Source organism: Cyanistes caeruleus, chromosome 10 (genome assembly GCF_971803275.1).
Source record: "Cyanistes caeruleus chromosome 10, bCyaCae1.hap1.1, whole genome shotgun sequence".
NCBI lineage: Eukaryota > Metazoa > Chordata > Aves > Passeriformes > Paridae > Cyanistes > Cyanistes caeruleus.
The window spans coordinates 389,641-405,269 of record NC_141710.1 but is presented as its reverse complement, the minus strand read 5'-3'; the positions used below and the strand labels follow the sequence as shown (position 1 = coordinate 405,269).

Below are 15,629 nucleotides of genomic sequence, written 5' to 3'. Positions count from 1 at the left end.
ATGGCAGTGCGGAGCTGCTGCCGAGTGATGTCCCCGTCCCCGGAACTGTTTGTTCCCGCACGTGCGGTGCTCACGTGACGGGGAGGGCGCGGAAGCGCGCGTCTCTATGGTTTCCGCGTGGGGCAGAGCGCCCGCCCTGGGGCCTTGGTTGTGTTGGCGCCGCCGGGAGGCTGGCGGACTATGAGTGTCCGTCCCTCATTACCTCACGGCCGGGAGGAGGAGGAGGAGGAGGAGGCTGCCGGGATAGCGGCGGACCTGCCCGCGGCCTCGCTCCGGTCCTCCGGCCGCCCCGGGAAGCCCCGGCTACGGCGGGCCCTGCCCGCTCCCCCGCCCGCCGGGCCCGCTTCTCCGGGGAGCCTCGCCCAGGCCCATGGCCCCATGAGGCGGCAGAAGGCTGCGGGGCAGCAGCGGCGGCGGCGGGGCTGAGGCGGAGGAGAAGCCGGGACGGGTGCAGGAGGTGGGTGACCCTCCCCCGGGGCTGTGAGGGAGGCAGGGGTGGCGGGGGCCTCGTTGTCCGCTCGCCCGCCCCGGGCTGGGGGAGGCCGCAGGGGGGTCCCGCTCCGCGGCGCCCCCTGGCGGCCCCGGTGCTGCTCGGGGGGGCTCGGGCCGGGGGCACCGGGAGTCCCCGGGGTCTCCCCGGGCTGGACCTGGCGGGGCTGCGGGAACCCCCGCCAACACCCCGCAAAGTTTGTGAGCAGGAACCCGGGGCTCGTCCCGCCGCCGCGGTGCCCCGGTGTGCCCTCTGGCCGCCCGCGGGGAGCTCTCGGGAAGCGGGGCTGGAGCCGAGCGGCCGCCTTTGTTAGGCCCCTGCTGCAGAAGAGGGGGAAGCTCCCCCCTGCCACGTCTCCGATCTTGAATCAAGTGTTGTGCTTCCAAATAAATAAATAAATAATGATTTATCCTCCCCAATGCGGCTGAGCCGTCAGTGGTATCTGGGGAAGGCTCCATAGAGCCAGAGCGGGTTACTTTTAATAGGCACTGAAGAATTTCCATGGTCCCTTTGTCAAAGTTACGCTTTTCTCTTGCCTGTTTGGTTTCTTTTTTTTTTTTTTTTTTCTTTTTTTTTCTTTTTTTTTAGATTTTATTATTATTGCAAAATAGAGATCAAAGGAAAAATTATCATTTTCCTTAGGTCTTGTAAATTTTTCCTTTTGGTCTTTCTAAAACCTCGAGGAGAGGATTCCTAAGCAGAGCAAGCACTGCGGGCATGCAAGGCGCACCTCTCAGCACCCCTTACACCAGTACTGGTTCAGTTGAGAGTCCTGTGACTCCTGCTGTGACCGATGAAACTTCACAAATAAAGTTTACTGTCTTTGCACGTGCAGTGAAAGGAGGGAGTTGTCATAACCTGAATTTCAGTGCGAATCATCCCTCACCCCCAGTACTGGGTTTGTGCTCTCAGCTTGGGAGGGTTGGAGGGCTGCTCTGGTGGTCACGGTAGTTCCCTGGTACTCCTGAGAGCTGAGTGTGGTTTCAGTCTCCCGTGGTGGTCTCTGTGACTCATGTGCCTGTGCTTTGAGTCCCATTTGACAGTGGTTTTCTCTCCCCTGGTGTATTCAGATCTCATGGTGATGTTGGTGTTTAAGTTCCTGCCACTGACCTGTAATCCTTGCCTATCGTGCTTGTTCATCTCTGTCCTGCACAGCCTTTCTTCCCTGTGTTTGTTCTGCCCCTTCTTGTTGTGCATGAGCTAATATTCTCGTCTTTGCAGGCAAAACACTTTCCTGGGTTGTTGGATTTTTTCTACCATGCTTGTTTCCTGCTATTATCACTTTCATCTGTTCAGCCCATGCTGGCTTCAGCTCTTCCTGTCGTGCACATCTTGTCTGTACCCCCTGCATGTTTATTTGGGAGCTGTATTCATTCACCCAGTCCCAGAAAGTAAATGCAGATTCCAGTTTGTGGTCTGGAAAATAGTCTGTAGTTTAGAAAATGGTGGTTTCGTGCTTTTAGCTCCTCTTTGATCCTGCCGGTGCTAAATCGAGGGCAACACCTCTGGGAGTCCAACCCCAAAGGTGCCATTTTGGACTGCTGTCATTCAGCACTCAGGAATGGGGAAGTGAAATGCACTTTTTTGCCTACTAGGGCAGGCATTGACTGAGGAGGAATGGGTGAGCAGGAAAAGTAGTGGATAGGGTGTATCTGTAGTCGCAAGTCTTTTTTTCTTCTATTTTCCCACAGTTCTGTTCTTTTTATGGGAAGTCGGGTTCCGGTTTTATGTGATGAGCCACCTATTAAAGTGCTCAATATCTTGGAAAGTGTGATTGCATGCCTCTTGTGTCCATACTATTCTAATTTATGTGTAAGAACATCCATTCTGCTGAACTGGCTTTAGAGCTGTATCTGGTCATGTGGTTTGGAGGGTTTCCTTCCTCTGTTTGTAGCAGAAGCAAGGAAGCAGCTGTTGGTTTTTCACCTATAACTCTTTGTGTAATACTTCTCCCCCCTCCCCACCCCTCTGCCAGGGTTCTGCAGTGCTCCAGGCAGCGAGTTTTGAAGCAGGATGGGAAAAAGACGCTGTGTTCCTCCACTTGAGCCCAAGCTGGCAGCTGGCTGTTGTGGGGTGAAGAAGCCCAAATTGTCTGGGAGTGGAACGCACAGTCATGGGAATCAGACCACAACTGTACCAAGCTCCAGTTCAGGTCCTCTTCAGAACCACCAGCATACAGATGGGAATAATGGAAGGGAGAATGTATCTGACTTGACTTTGGGCCCAGGAAATTCCCCAATTACTCGAATGAATCCCACTTCAGGAGCTCTGAGCCCACTTACTCGGCCCAATGGAACTGCCAACAGCACCAAGAACCTGGTGGTGACAGCAGAGATGTGCTGCTACTGCTTTGATGTACTCTACTGTCATCTCTATGGGTTCCCTCAGCCACGGCTTCCTCGATTTACCAATGACCCCTAGTGAGTATACCCTTCTGTGGGGGCAAAGCTGGGAAACGGCTTCCAGAGTTGTGGTTTGGTTGGGGGAGGGTGAAGGGTTTCCTCTGGGGAGTGGGAAGAGTGGTGTGCAGGGAGGAAGGGGGGTATTCTGCTCCTTATCTGTCTTCTGACAACAACAGGATGCACTGTAATTGCACAAAAGATTAAAGTGTTGTTTGTTGATGGAGGTGAGTGAGCTTGGAGAGAGAAAATTAGCTCTTCAGAAAGAGACCTAGGCCAAGTGTGAAGAGGTGTGGTGCTTGTTCAGCTCACAGTCTGGTGTGTTCCATGAGGCACTGTGTTCTTCATGGAGGAGTGCAAACCCACTTCATGATAATGTTCTGGTAAAGTTTGCCCCCTTCTTTGTAAGTAGATTCCTCTGCAAAAAATTAACTGAGCAGTGCCACCTACAAAATTGTACTAAAAAACCAGTTAAATAACATCATTAATTTGAAGAAGCTCCAGCTTCTAATGTGAGACACTGACTTGGAGAAGGGAAGAGACTTCCTTCTACAAAGTGAATGGAAAGGGAATAAAGTAAGCAGTTGAACTTGGAACAAGTTTCCAGTTTATCCTGAAACAAATGCCAGGCTGGTGAGGATTGGACAATCCGAATCCAAACTTCCAAAATGGTTTTCAGCTGTCCAAGTGAATGGTTTTAGCAGGGAGGGGAATCTAAAAATTACCAGTTACAGAAGATGTGGTAGGGAGATAGCGCTAGCTGGGCAATGTGGGGAAATACCATAGAATCATTTAGGTTGGAGATAGCTTTGAGTCCAGCCATGAACCCAGCACTGCTAGGAGAGTTAACTTTCAAGGGCGATACCAAGGTTAGCAGGAAAGGAGTTGTCTATGAGCAGAAGTGAGGAGAAGGATTTATGAAGCTGTTTTGCTTTGGTGAGATTTAGCTAATGTTTATCTGAAGGTTGACTGCGTAGATGTGGAAATGTTAATGTTGTTAAAATGTTTGTTAGAAGAATTTTATGGGAAAGAGCAATGACAGATGGACCTTCTGACACTCCTCCGGGGCCTCCTCCAGAACAATAGATAAAATAAAAAGTTGCTGACATCTTTAATTTAAGCTAATGAATTTTAAATTGATGTAAGGAATAATGGCTTAAACAGGTCAAGGACTTTCTTTCTGTGTATTCAGTGTCTGCCCACCTTTCTGCTGTCAGGGTGGATGAAGGTTGTGCTTCCATGCAGTTATTATTCCAGCTGGATTATGGATACATGTTCTGAATGCTGCCGCAGAGTAAGCTGGTTAATACTGTAAATACAAATGAATAGAGAAATGCTCTGGACTATGATATCAAATAGTTCCAGGACTGTGCAGGCTGAAACATTTCTGGTATTCATTCCTGTGCTAAGTGGGCTCCCTTTAGAACATTTGATGTCAGTCTGCTTATTATTTTGTCACTAGGAGTGCAAAGGGTTATTTGCTGCTGTTCTGTTAAGCCAGTAAGAGAGATGGTTTTATAGAGCTGCATTCTTTTGGTGTCAGAGGAGATTTCTGGCTGGATTTTGTTGCTTTTTCTGTTGACTAGTTTCAAAAAGGATGTCCTTTGGAGAATAGCAGCTGGTTGAATTTTATGCCCAGATTTGAAAACTTAAAAATTGTTAACTGGTTATTTCTGTGCTCATAATTACAAGTGTTTTAGATCAGCATACCAACAAAGCATAACCAGCCCTTCCTTTCTCTTCCCCTGTCAGCAAATGCTTACCTGGGTTTTCTTCTGTTTCAGCATTTATGCTGTTGCTCCTAGGAAGTAGTTGGATGTACCCCAGGGAAAAGCATGGGGCTTGTTCTCTTGGAGAGCAGCACACAGGAGCAGGAAGTACTGCCCCACTTGAGACAGTCTTGTAATGAACTTAAAACCAAATGTAATCAAATACAAGAGTAAGCAGAGTGAAAATACAGAAATAATGTGCATTGTGGCCTTTTGTGACATGATTAATGTCAGTGATCTTTGGACAAAACAAAGGTTTATACCAGAAGTCTCTCTGGACAGACAGGAAGAGACTGTTGATTGAATAGCAAGAGGCATAGCCTGTTCTTAAACTGGTTTTTAAACTGGTGCTGAACTTTAAAGATAAAAGCAGGTGTGAAGGTCAGGATTTGGCATAAACAGTGTAACAACATGCAAGTTACAGGGCTGTGGATTGAAAACCACCATGAATTTCAGTCACCAGCCTGAGGGTACATGCACATGGACAACACTCCTGATGGGAATTACGGAGCTGGTAGATACCTATGAAGTTCCCTTACTCCAGTGTTAGCAGGGATGATGACAGATCAATAGAGAGATGGTGGCATTGCAGGACTTGTAGTTCTGTCTGAATTAACTTGGCAAAGGAAGGAAATATCCGCTTTACTGTTCCAGTTACTGCAAGTAATTACAATTTAGAACCTATGCAAGTAGTTAATTGGTTACTTTTTCCACTTTTGTACTTCAGTCTGATTTTTTCATGGTAGGTATTACAAACTGGTGCTAAAACTATACCATAAATGTTTCTAGTTGCCATGCAAGATAAATAATATTTGCATCATAAGACCTGTTTTGTAACAGGTTTTTTCCCCTTTTGGTACAAGCTAAACCCTGCTTCAAACAAACTGTATTTTTCTACTTCAAAATTCCGTTTGTAGTTGCAATTGACGAAGCTAATTTTTAGTTGCTGAAATTCCCTTCTCAGCCTAAAAACCCTCATCAAACACATATAAAGTGGGATGTTGTGGCTGGGGAAGAAACAGTTGACATAATCTGCTGAGGATATGGCTGCAAAGTACCAGTAAATGCTCTTGGGTGAACATGGACAAAAGATTGTTGTGACTTTTCTCAGTACATCTGGGAAATAACACTTTTCAAGGAGGGGCTCTGGAACAATGGGCTTTTTGTCAGCTGCACCTGCAATTTGCTGAGTGCATTTATTCATCAGAGACAGAAGCATCATCTTCTCTGCACTCAAAATAGTGAAATTTTATCTATGTGTAGAGAATCATATCTCTTTATGCCTCGGTTCTCCTGACCACAATGAAAAATGGTTTTAAATGTGCTTTAAGGTGTATTTTAAAATATTCAGTGTTCTGAATGCAATTATCCTCTCCCCACTAATAATATCTCTTCTATTAGGGATGTATAAAGCTGTGTTGTAGCTCAGTGGAAAGATGTGTTGTGGGATTTATTTCCCTTTGGAAGGGGAAAGAGGTAAATTGAAAATGTGAACCTGCAATTTGAATTGAAGGGAAATTTACTTAGATTCATAGTCTATGGTTTTTATGTTCTCTCTTGCCTTTTCTTTGGGGTGAGTGTCACATGGACTGAGCTGTGCTTTCAAAATTTTTATTAGATTAAGGTAAATTTCCACTGAACTTATGACAGTAGTGTTTCTCAGAGATCTCCTGTGTAAGTTTAGTAATTTTTTTAATACATTTTCTAATGTATTTTCTGTTTTTTCTTTCAACATATGATAGATACATAGACAGATGAAAATGTAGAGAAATTATATCCTGAAAATGCTTTGAAGTGTTACTGGAAAACTAGGACAGTAAATCCCCTGTCTTGATCAAGCCAACCAGAAGGTTGTTGTTGGGTGTGGAAGGATGTTTCCACTTCCTCTGTGGGCGAAGTCCTTCACAATTATCACTCAAGGACTAATTGCTCTTTTGGGCAGTACTTTTGCCATTGGTCACAGCTGGTAACTAGATCCTGAATAATGCATTTATGCTGTGATGGGTTTAATTCTGTTGTTGCTCTGAGGAACATCACCAGGCATTGATTTATTGCTACAGTTTAAATTATGTTCTCACTACTTAGACATAAGAAGTTCTCTTGCTGTGCTTGAGAAATCATCCACACTCTGTGCTGTTTTTGTTGTCTGAACAGAACATCTTAGTATTTCTGTAAGGTTTGCTGCAGAGGTACATTGCTTGCAAGAGCTTCAAGGGTTTGACGAAAGTGTCTGACCTATGTTGTCAAATCAGTCTTGATGGTTCAAAACTCCTGTTAATGTTTTCTTAATCTCAGAAAACCATATTCTGTCATATTACTTAAAGTTCAATAGAAATCCACAGACTGATACCTTGCATTCAGTACTTTGTACTCTGAACAAGTCGCAGAATCACTGATCCTGTTTTTATAATTAGGTCAGCATTATCAGTTGCCTTACAGAATTTTGCAGATGTTCGGACATTCTTGTAGAGCTGCAACCACCACTGTCCTTTTAATGTTTCTCTCTATAGAGAGAATTTGCAATTTCACTCACTTCTGCAGAAGTGGGGTTTTTTTTGCATTTAATTTCACGGTCATCTTTACCTGTTTATCTCTTCATAGAGCTCTATTATTCTGAACTTGTTATTCTTTAAGGCCAAGTCATGAGTTGTAGTTTAACAGTGTGAAATGAGTCTGCTGAGTGTGAGAATCTTCTGTTATGCCTGTAATTCATGATGGTAGACAGGAAAGTGGAAATCCAGGTGATGTTTGTGTAGGAACGTAAGTGCTTTAGGTATGTATTCAACAGGAAAAAAATATGTGTAAATACAAATCAAATTTAAGGTAAGCAAAAGATGTGGACATAAACTGCTTGAGCCTTAGGGATGGACCCAGAAGTCAGATCCTCATGGAAACAACAGTTAGAAAAAGTATTCTGTATTTCTTTTCATTCCTTAAAAAGAAAAAAATAAAAGCTTTTATTGTAAATCTGATTTATAGAAATGGTAGTATAAAGAACTAACTTGCATCGTCTATATTAATTTTTATATGACCTATGCTGGAAACTAGTGGATGCTACAAAGTAAGACCAATGCTGACAGGTAATCAGTGGGATCAAGTAACCATTTCACTCATTAGAAGACAGCAGAGTCTGGCCAGGAAGGTGTTCATGGAGGACTTCCAGAGTACTGCTGGAGAGAAGGAAGTGTGCAGAAAAGGTGGAGGGAAGTGTTGGGGCTTGCATGTGGGGGGTGTAGAGATGAAGTTTTGTTCTTGCTAGATAGCAGGTGAGCAAACCTGCCTGCTGGGGTTTACTGGAGGGAGAGAAAGCAAAGGTATGGGGCTCTTTCATACCCTGGTTGTCTCCCCTTAGTAACCAAATATCTGTAGAGGTTCGAGGGTTTCTTTCTTTTTTGGTTTTTTTTTTTTTCCTTTTCAGTCCACTCTTTGTGACGTGGAAGACGGGGCGAGACAAGCGGCTGCGTGGCTGCATCGGGACCTTCTCAGCCATGAATCTTCACTCAGGACTCAGGGAATACACATTAACCAGGTAACTGTCAAAAATGAAAGAAATAGCTGCTGTCAAATCTGTCTTACATACTAACAGTTCTGACATCTGCAGCACGTAATTTCTCTCAGCCTGCAGTAGGCATTAGACAGCATCAGGAAGCTTGCCACTGGTATTACAGTTCATTAGATTAGGGAGAGATGCAAATCACTTTCTTTGCAGTAGCAGAGAAACATGTTTCATGCAGGCATAATCAAAAGGAGAATAATTGAGCATCTGACACTTTATTTTGGTGCTTGTTTTGGGTGATATATCTTCTCTTCCCTTTAGTGCACTTAAGGACAGCCGATTTCCCCCCCTGACCCGCGAGGAGCTGCCCAAACTCTTCTGCTCTGTCTCCCTCCTCACTAACTTTGAGGATGCCAGTGACTACCTGGACTGGGAGGTGAGAACAGGTGCATTTGGAACTCTGCATCACTGTCTCGTTCCATTCGGGTTCGGGTTAGTACATGGTGATGTATCTCCTTCATTACAGGGGTGTATGGGGAATAGAAGAGACTGGGAATAGAAGAAATGGGGCTGGAAAACTAGAAGGAAGGAAGAGGATGGCCTAGAAGTATGCTTTTGGCTGGGCGGGAATGAAAGAAACATGAAAGTGGTTCATGGACTTGGCCCAGTAGAAAATGGATGTAAATACATGTGTCAAAACCTGGGAAGTAATTTTGATGGTGTGAATGGACACTGGAAATAAAAAGTAGTTAAGATCAAAGGTATTAATGTTTTTTAGGACCTTATACATGGAAGTGTATTTCGTTCAAGAAGAATATATATATGGACTTTATAGTTGGGAATTATAGGCATCATTCTTGTGTGCAGAGATTTTGTCTCTCTTGCATGACACAAGAGATGGAAAACTGGTAAGACTTAGCTCAGGAGAAGTGGCTGGGACACTGGTGAGGCTTGTGTGGGAAGGGTGAATAAGAGAGCATCTTGTGAGACCTGCCTGGTAAGGGCAGAGAGTGGGGAAGGGAATGACCTTACCCAAGCAAACACCAAACTGTCCAGAGAGAGAGAGATGCACAGTGTTATGGGACTGGCAGCTCAGTCATGGACTCGGTGTTAGCAAACACCTCTTATCTGGCTGTTCATTTCCATCTATAGGTTGGAATCCATGGGATCAGAATAGAGTTCATCAATGAGAAAGGTGTCAAACGCACAGCCACGTATTTACCTGAGGTTGCTAAGGAACAAGGTGGGTTTGAGATGGCATCCAAACATGTCAATACACCATGTCACAGAATTGGGTAACTTAAATGTGTTAATTTGGGGCTTGGAATACAATGCTGTCCTCATGTCCTCCTCATGGAACCACCAGGCTTAATCTTGACAACTGACACCTGATACAGTTGCTGCTGGGTTTTCATCTGGCCTGTCTCTCATCCCATATCTTTGCACAGCTGTATTTTAGTGCCAGAATGTTTTAGGGCTGAAGAAATAGAGGATCTCAAAGTATGGATCTTCCAGCCTCATTCAGCATTGCATCTTTCCTCTTCTGTGTTTCTCCCACCAACTAGGATAACTGCACACTGCACAGCACCAGCAGGAGAGTCACTTTCCTCCTCATTCTTGCTAAAGTAGCATCCTCCAGAGCAGGGCTAGAAACACAGCCCCTCTGGAGCACACTTCCCACTCAAATAGAGTAGTGGTCACCATGGTAACTGCTCAAAATATTGCCTCCTCCTTTCCTCCACCTAGCAGAGTGGAGTGGTCGCATCCTCCTGGCTCTGGGGCAAAAGATTCAGGTAGGAATTTTAACTCTGATCTCTCACATAGCAGTGGACTGTGCTATCACTAGAGCATCAATCCGATGTGTCTATGTAAAGAGCTAAGTATTATCTTATTTTCAAGGGAGCTAAGTGGCACATGATGAAAAAATTTGGGGTTCCTGCAACAGTAGCAAGGCACTTTATAAGAAGACATGGAATGGAAAATGGAATTGCTCTTTTATAGACCAGCTCCAATATGGGTTTCAAGGGGTAGGCATGTGCAGATAGTGTGCATGCATCAGGCCATATATGTCCCATTCAACACTAGGATTTCTAAAGCTCAGAGTTTCCTGTTTAGATGATTGTTTTTCTAGAGTCCTTTTAATGCATCTCTTTTGTTTTTGAAACATTTTTTAAATTGAAAAATTTGCCTTGCTTCTATTTTTCAATAGACTGGGATCAGATCCAGACCATAGACTCCTTACTCAGGAAAGGTGGCTTTAAGGCTCCCATTACCAATGATTTTAGGAAAACAATTAAACTTACCAGGTAAGTAGATGTATTTGTTGTCTCTTAATTTTACTTGATAGCGTTTTCTGGGTGATTTAAGATATTTGTGCTTGATGTAAGTCTTTTTGCCTCTTCCAAAGGATACCCAGTGTGAAAGACCAAATCACAAATGCCACATGTTCGGCATATAATGGACATGGAATTAAGCACAATATGTTTGGTCCATACAGGATCAAAGTTAGCATTTTTCTAAGAGAAGTGTCACTGGTTTTAATATCACCATATATGTGAAAGATCAGAAGCAGAACCTTTGAGAGTTAAAAAGGTTGGGTATTTTGGGTTTTTTTTTTTGTTTCTCTTCAGTGAAAAGAAACTTTCTTTTCTCAGTGTTCTTGTCTGTGAATGTTGTAGCTATTTGTAGGTGACAGCTATCTTAAAACTAAACAACACTCAAATTTGTCTGGTTTTCAGGATTTACTTGCTTTTATATACCCCCAGCTGTCCTATTGGTTTCTGCCCCCTTTATGTTATGTAAAAATTGGGACTCTCTGGTTTTGTATAGAAATACTAATTTATCAGGTCATTCTTTACCTCTAGGTAGAAATGAGGTGAGTGTGCAGGGTTTTCTTTAACAGGAGATGACAGGAGGAAAGTTTTCATTAAAGTATCACTTAATGTGGTCTTAGTGCAACTGAGAACCACTTTGTAGCATGTTTACCATGCTTTAGAAGAACTCAGAAAATTCCAGTCTCTCCAAAGGAACTTCACATTTTGTGAATTCTAATTGTTCAACATGGACTAAGTCATTTATGTGCCACAGTAAACCTCTCTTTAGCCACCTCTTCATTTCTTTCACTACCTTTTCAAATGTGGAGATAACCATAAAAGTAAACAACAGTGAAATACTGATTATTTAATCACTGTAGTTGAATAGTTCCAGCATACTTTTCGTGCCATTTTTGTCAATTTTGTGTAGAAAAAAAATACAAATCAATCATTTATTTCCTGTGTGTTACTTCAGGCATCCCTTTAATTATCATCACCTCGATTAGGACTCATCTTTCAAGACATTGGAGCTAATTCAAGCTCACATAGGTTATTCATAGAAGTGGGTTCTTCTTGGTCATCTCTGTCTGTGAGCTAAAAGGGAGTCTGGGGTGAATGTTTCATGTCGAGTCCCTCCCTGTTGCGTGGTCTAACATTATTTTTCCACCTGTTCCCATAGGTACCGCAGTGAGAAGGTGACAATCAGTTATGCAGAGTACATGGCCTCCCGCCAGCATTGTTTCCAGAACGGCACCCTTCATGCCCCACCCCTCTACAATCATTACTCCTGACACACGGCTGCATGACCAGTCCCACTCCCCAGTTGCTGCCAACGGCTATGACATCATCGGGGCAGACGCCTCCTCTTCCTGGTCCAGTTACTTCTATTACTGCACCATTTTATGATGCTAGCTTCCGTTGCCAAGTCTGCCTTCCCACTGACCTGGGGGGAGGATGAGAGTGTGACAGGACTTCAGGGGCCCAAGCCTTATCTCAGTCTTCCCTCCGAGCGGGGGTTCAGTTGGATTGGGGCTCCATGCCTACGAACTGTCGTGAGGTGCAGAAGACCTTTAGGAGTGAAAGTGCTGCTTCGGACTGATCTGTTCCTGGGTGTTACTGATGCTCTGGAAACTTGAGTTGTTTGTTATGGAAGCCCCCCAGATCAAGTAGGAGCATTCCCCTGGCAGCCTGGGCAACGGAGTCCAACAAAACATTTTTTAGGTTCTTTTTAATTTTTTTTTAACCTCTGGTATCTGTTGTGTACTGAGAGCTGATTGCAGTCCCCATGCATCACAGGCGGACATCATGATATTGGGGAGGGTTGAACACCTGGATAGCACCCCATCCTCATGGACAGAAAACATGTGAAAAATTAATCCATTATTTAAATAAACCCTTGAAGGCTTTAAGGCTCAGATCCTTGGTAGGTTGGATTCTTGGGGATGAAGCCTGCTGTGAAATATAATGCTGTTTTGCCTGTGAGCAACATGGCACGTGCTGTGCACTCAGAGAAGATCCTCGAGTGTGCCTGGACAGTCTCTGTTACAGCCAAACTTTGTTTCCAAATATTTGCAAGAGATAGGATTAGGGCTGAGGAGGCCCCTAGGGTGTGCAGAGCACTGACCGTAGTCATACAAGTGAGACCAGTGACTGAAATTTGTTTTAATTGAAGCTAACGGTCTTGGGGACCTTCATTTTGACAGAACAGCCACTTTTGCTGGTATGACTACTGATCTTAGGGACTGTGAGTGTTCCAGTTTATTCCAGGCCTGTGGAATGATGCTGTTCAGTTTTGCTGGTAGGATTTATCTTACTCAGCTTAGTCATTGCCCAGGCAGTGAGTGGGGAAATCTGTATTACCCAAACTGCATGAAACTCATGTGTATTCTGTATTTCTTCTCCTGTGGCTGACGATCACAAGGAATACTCTTCTCTGAAAGAAAGTTACAAGTTGTTATTCTGCAGCATCATTGAGGGATGTCATAAACTCTGAATTATGACACTCTTTCAATTAGATAACTGGACTTCAGAATACAATTTGGGGTGGGTTTGGTTGGTTTTCCAAGCTTCTGGAGGGTCATTAATGGTCGGGGGAGAACATACAAGTGCATAGCAGAGTCATGGCTGTTTGGCTGCACACATCTTTAGAGCCTGCTTGTGTGTAGTAATTGGCTGGTGTTTGAAGCCTGAAATTATGCTTGTGGTATGGCAGGGAATAGGGCTAATAGGAAGCTGAGAACTGCAGGATGCTGCTCCTGGTCCTAAGAAGCGAGGCACAGCTTGTGCCATTTTGCTTCGTGTTCATGTAAGTTCTGCTGGAGGAGAGAGATGTGAGGGAGATTCCTCTGGATAACAGTGCAATATTGACCCAGCTTTCCTTCCATATTGGGTCTTTCCTACAAATTGCCACTTTTCCCTTGTGATGTTGTTGAAAAGCAATTGAAGATGAAAGGATTGTTTCATGACTTCCTGCTGCTGAGAATAAATGAGTCTCGTTAAAAGCCACTCCAGTTTCTAATTGCTCCCCCAGGTGCCGTGTAGTGATGGGGGAGGATGGGGTCAGCTCCAGGCATACCACTCACCTTTCAGCTGTCAAACAGTATGTTACATAGGGCTACGCTCATTACTGTTCAAGTGTTCTATGTTAGAATTTAATTTCTAAAAGGTTTAAAAAAAGGCAAAAAAATGGTGCTAAAACTTCACCCCTGAGCACGCTCGGTGAGACTGGTCATGCAGGCATACAGTGCCAGGCTTTTCAACTATACTGTTTCTTTTTCAGGTGTTTGCCCTGTTCTGTGTCTTCAACAGTGTATAGTGTTTTCCTGATTTCAGTTTCTTTGACTAGGGGATGACTAAAGGGTGGGGTGGGGAGGGTTAGTTGTCATTTTTTTAAAGAACAGAATTTTAGGATTGAGTAACTTGGTTGGTTTGAGCCTGAAGTGGGACAGATGGTTTGGGACTGGGGAAAAGTCTTATCCTCTCCCACTTCTATTTCCCCACTCAGTCTGTTTAAAAAAACAAACAAAACATAAATGCCTCTAAATATGTACTGTGTTCTTGTATTGTTTCAGTGAGAAGAGAAGCTGGCAGATCAGAAACACTGGTCTGCTGCCTAAGGAACAGGCCCTCTCAGTGTTAGTCCCATAAAGGGTCCAGCTATAAAATCAATTGAAAACTGTGTCAATAGCTAAGTCAGCTCAGAGAAATGTATGACAAAGACAGGTGGTCTCAGGAAATAATCCCGTTTCTAGATCATTACATGGCAGCTATGCATAAGGATGGAAGAGGTGAACTAGGCACAAACTGTAGTTTGAATTGCCTCAAGATGGAGACAACCAAAATCAGTGCCCAATTGATCTGAGATTTTCCCCATGGTTGCTTGGCTGGGACAGCTGGTTAGAACTATTCAAAGCAACTGTTACCTGGTGTGATCTGGATTAACTCATCCTTAAAAGCAAGTGCCTTTTGGTCTAGAAGGGCTTATTCTCATGACAACCACAACTGATAAATAATCTCACTGCAATGATGAATTGTCTTTGTTTTACAGTAACTACAGGAGAATGTCTTTGATCACTGGAGTCTGTCAGTGTTGAAATGTTTCCACTGTGAGGTTCTTAATTTTTTTATTATTTTTTTTCATGTTGTTCAATAGTCAATCTCAACTGAAGCCATTTCAGTTTGGGTATGTTGTATGGTCAAAATATCACATATCTACAATTTATCAGAACAAAAAAAAAATCTGTAAGGAAATCTAAGAGTTCATTTTAACCTTTGCACAGATTAATTTGTTTTCATAGTACATTAACAAACCTCTGCAGTCTTCACTGACTATTAGTGCTGTTTTCTGTTTGTATCCAGAAACTACATGTTGTTTTGTTGGGTTTTTTTTTTATTTATTTCCTTAAAGCAGGAGACCTCTTTTGACCTACAGTGCAGAGACGTTAGACCAATTCTTTATATTACACTTGGTTGCCTCCTACCTATATAATAATTTCTGAGTGTAAATAATTGAACTCTATCCTCTAATGAAGTATTGTAGAGAATAAATCATAATGGATAAAGATTATTTGTACTGTCCTCTTTATATGAGTTCTCACAGCCTTTATGGGGAATAAGATGAAATTGTTCTCATCTAGAAAGACAATATATTATAGGTATGAATAGCAAACCTGCAAACGACACCACATATTCAAAACCAGGGAGGTTGCCAGAGTGGGGGGAGAGCTGTCTGGAAATACACCAATAATCAAACAGGCTCACTACAAGAAAGCAAGGAAAAATAGTAGGAAAATTAAAACTAAATATTAAATATATTTCATTAATAATGGCATAGTAGCATCTTTGTATCCTGAAATAATGTTTGCTTGACAGTAACTTTCTATTGATGCCTTGAGAGGCTGACTTAGAAGAGAGGCTAGACACAGTTAAAGTAGGTATTTACTAAAAGGCCTTAAAGGACACTCCTTGGGCAGCACAAGAGCCTGGCCAGAAATTTCTACACCCAAGAAATGATCTAGGAACGGTCACAAAATGGACAACCTGCCATGAGGTCTCACATTTTTATAAATTTTGGTCAATTTGCATATTGGAGTTAATTGTCCAATTACAGCTTCAGGTTATGAACTTCTGTCCTTCTTGTTTTCTCTTCAGCCCACCATTGTT

At 43.3% G+C, this 15,629-nt stretch overlaps 1 protein-coding gene across 1 annotated transcript; it reads left to right on the top strand.

The window, feature by feature from the left end:
- The first annotated feature begins 22 nt into the window (after window positions 1-22).
- Window positions 23-15,030, top strand: AMMECR1L (AMMECR1 like). Its single transcript, XM_086843306.1, has 7 exons — window positions 23-457; window positions 2,466-2,910; window positions 8,077-8,187; window positions 8,476-8,590; window positions 9,307-9,397; window positions 10,364-10,460; window positions 11,647-15,030. The coding sequence occupies exons 2-7, from the start codon at window positions 2,504-2,506 to the stop codon at window positions 11,756-11,758; spliced, it is 933 nt and encodes a 310-aa protein (XP_086699432.1). The 5' UTR covers window positions 23-457; window positions 2,466-2,503; the 3' UTR covers window positions 11,759-15,030.
- Window positions 15,031-15,629: the final 599 nt, after the last annotated feature.

Excerpts from the sequence above, each read along its gene's own strand:
- AMMECR1L (XM_086843306.1), top strand. The coding sequence starts at position 2,504 with ATGGGAAAAAGACGCTGTGTTCCTCCACTTGAGCCCAAGCTGGCAGCT. Across the intron at positions 8,188-8,475 it reads AGGGAATACACATTAACCAG|TGCACTTAAGGACAGCCGAT; the intron begins GTAACTGTCAAA and ends TCTTCCCTTTAG. Across the intron at positions 9,398-10,363 it reads TGAGGTTGCTAAGGAACAAG|ACTGGGATCAGATCCAGACC; the intron begins GTGGGTTTGAGA and ends ATTTTTCAATAG.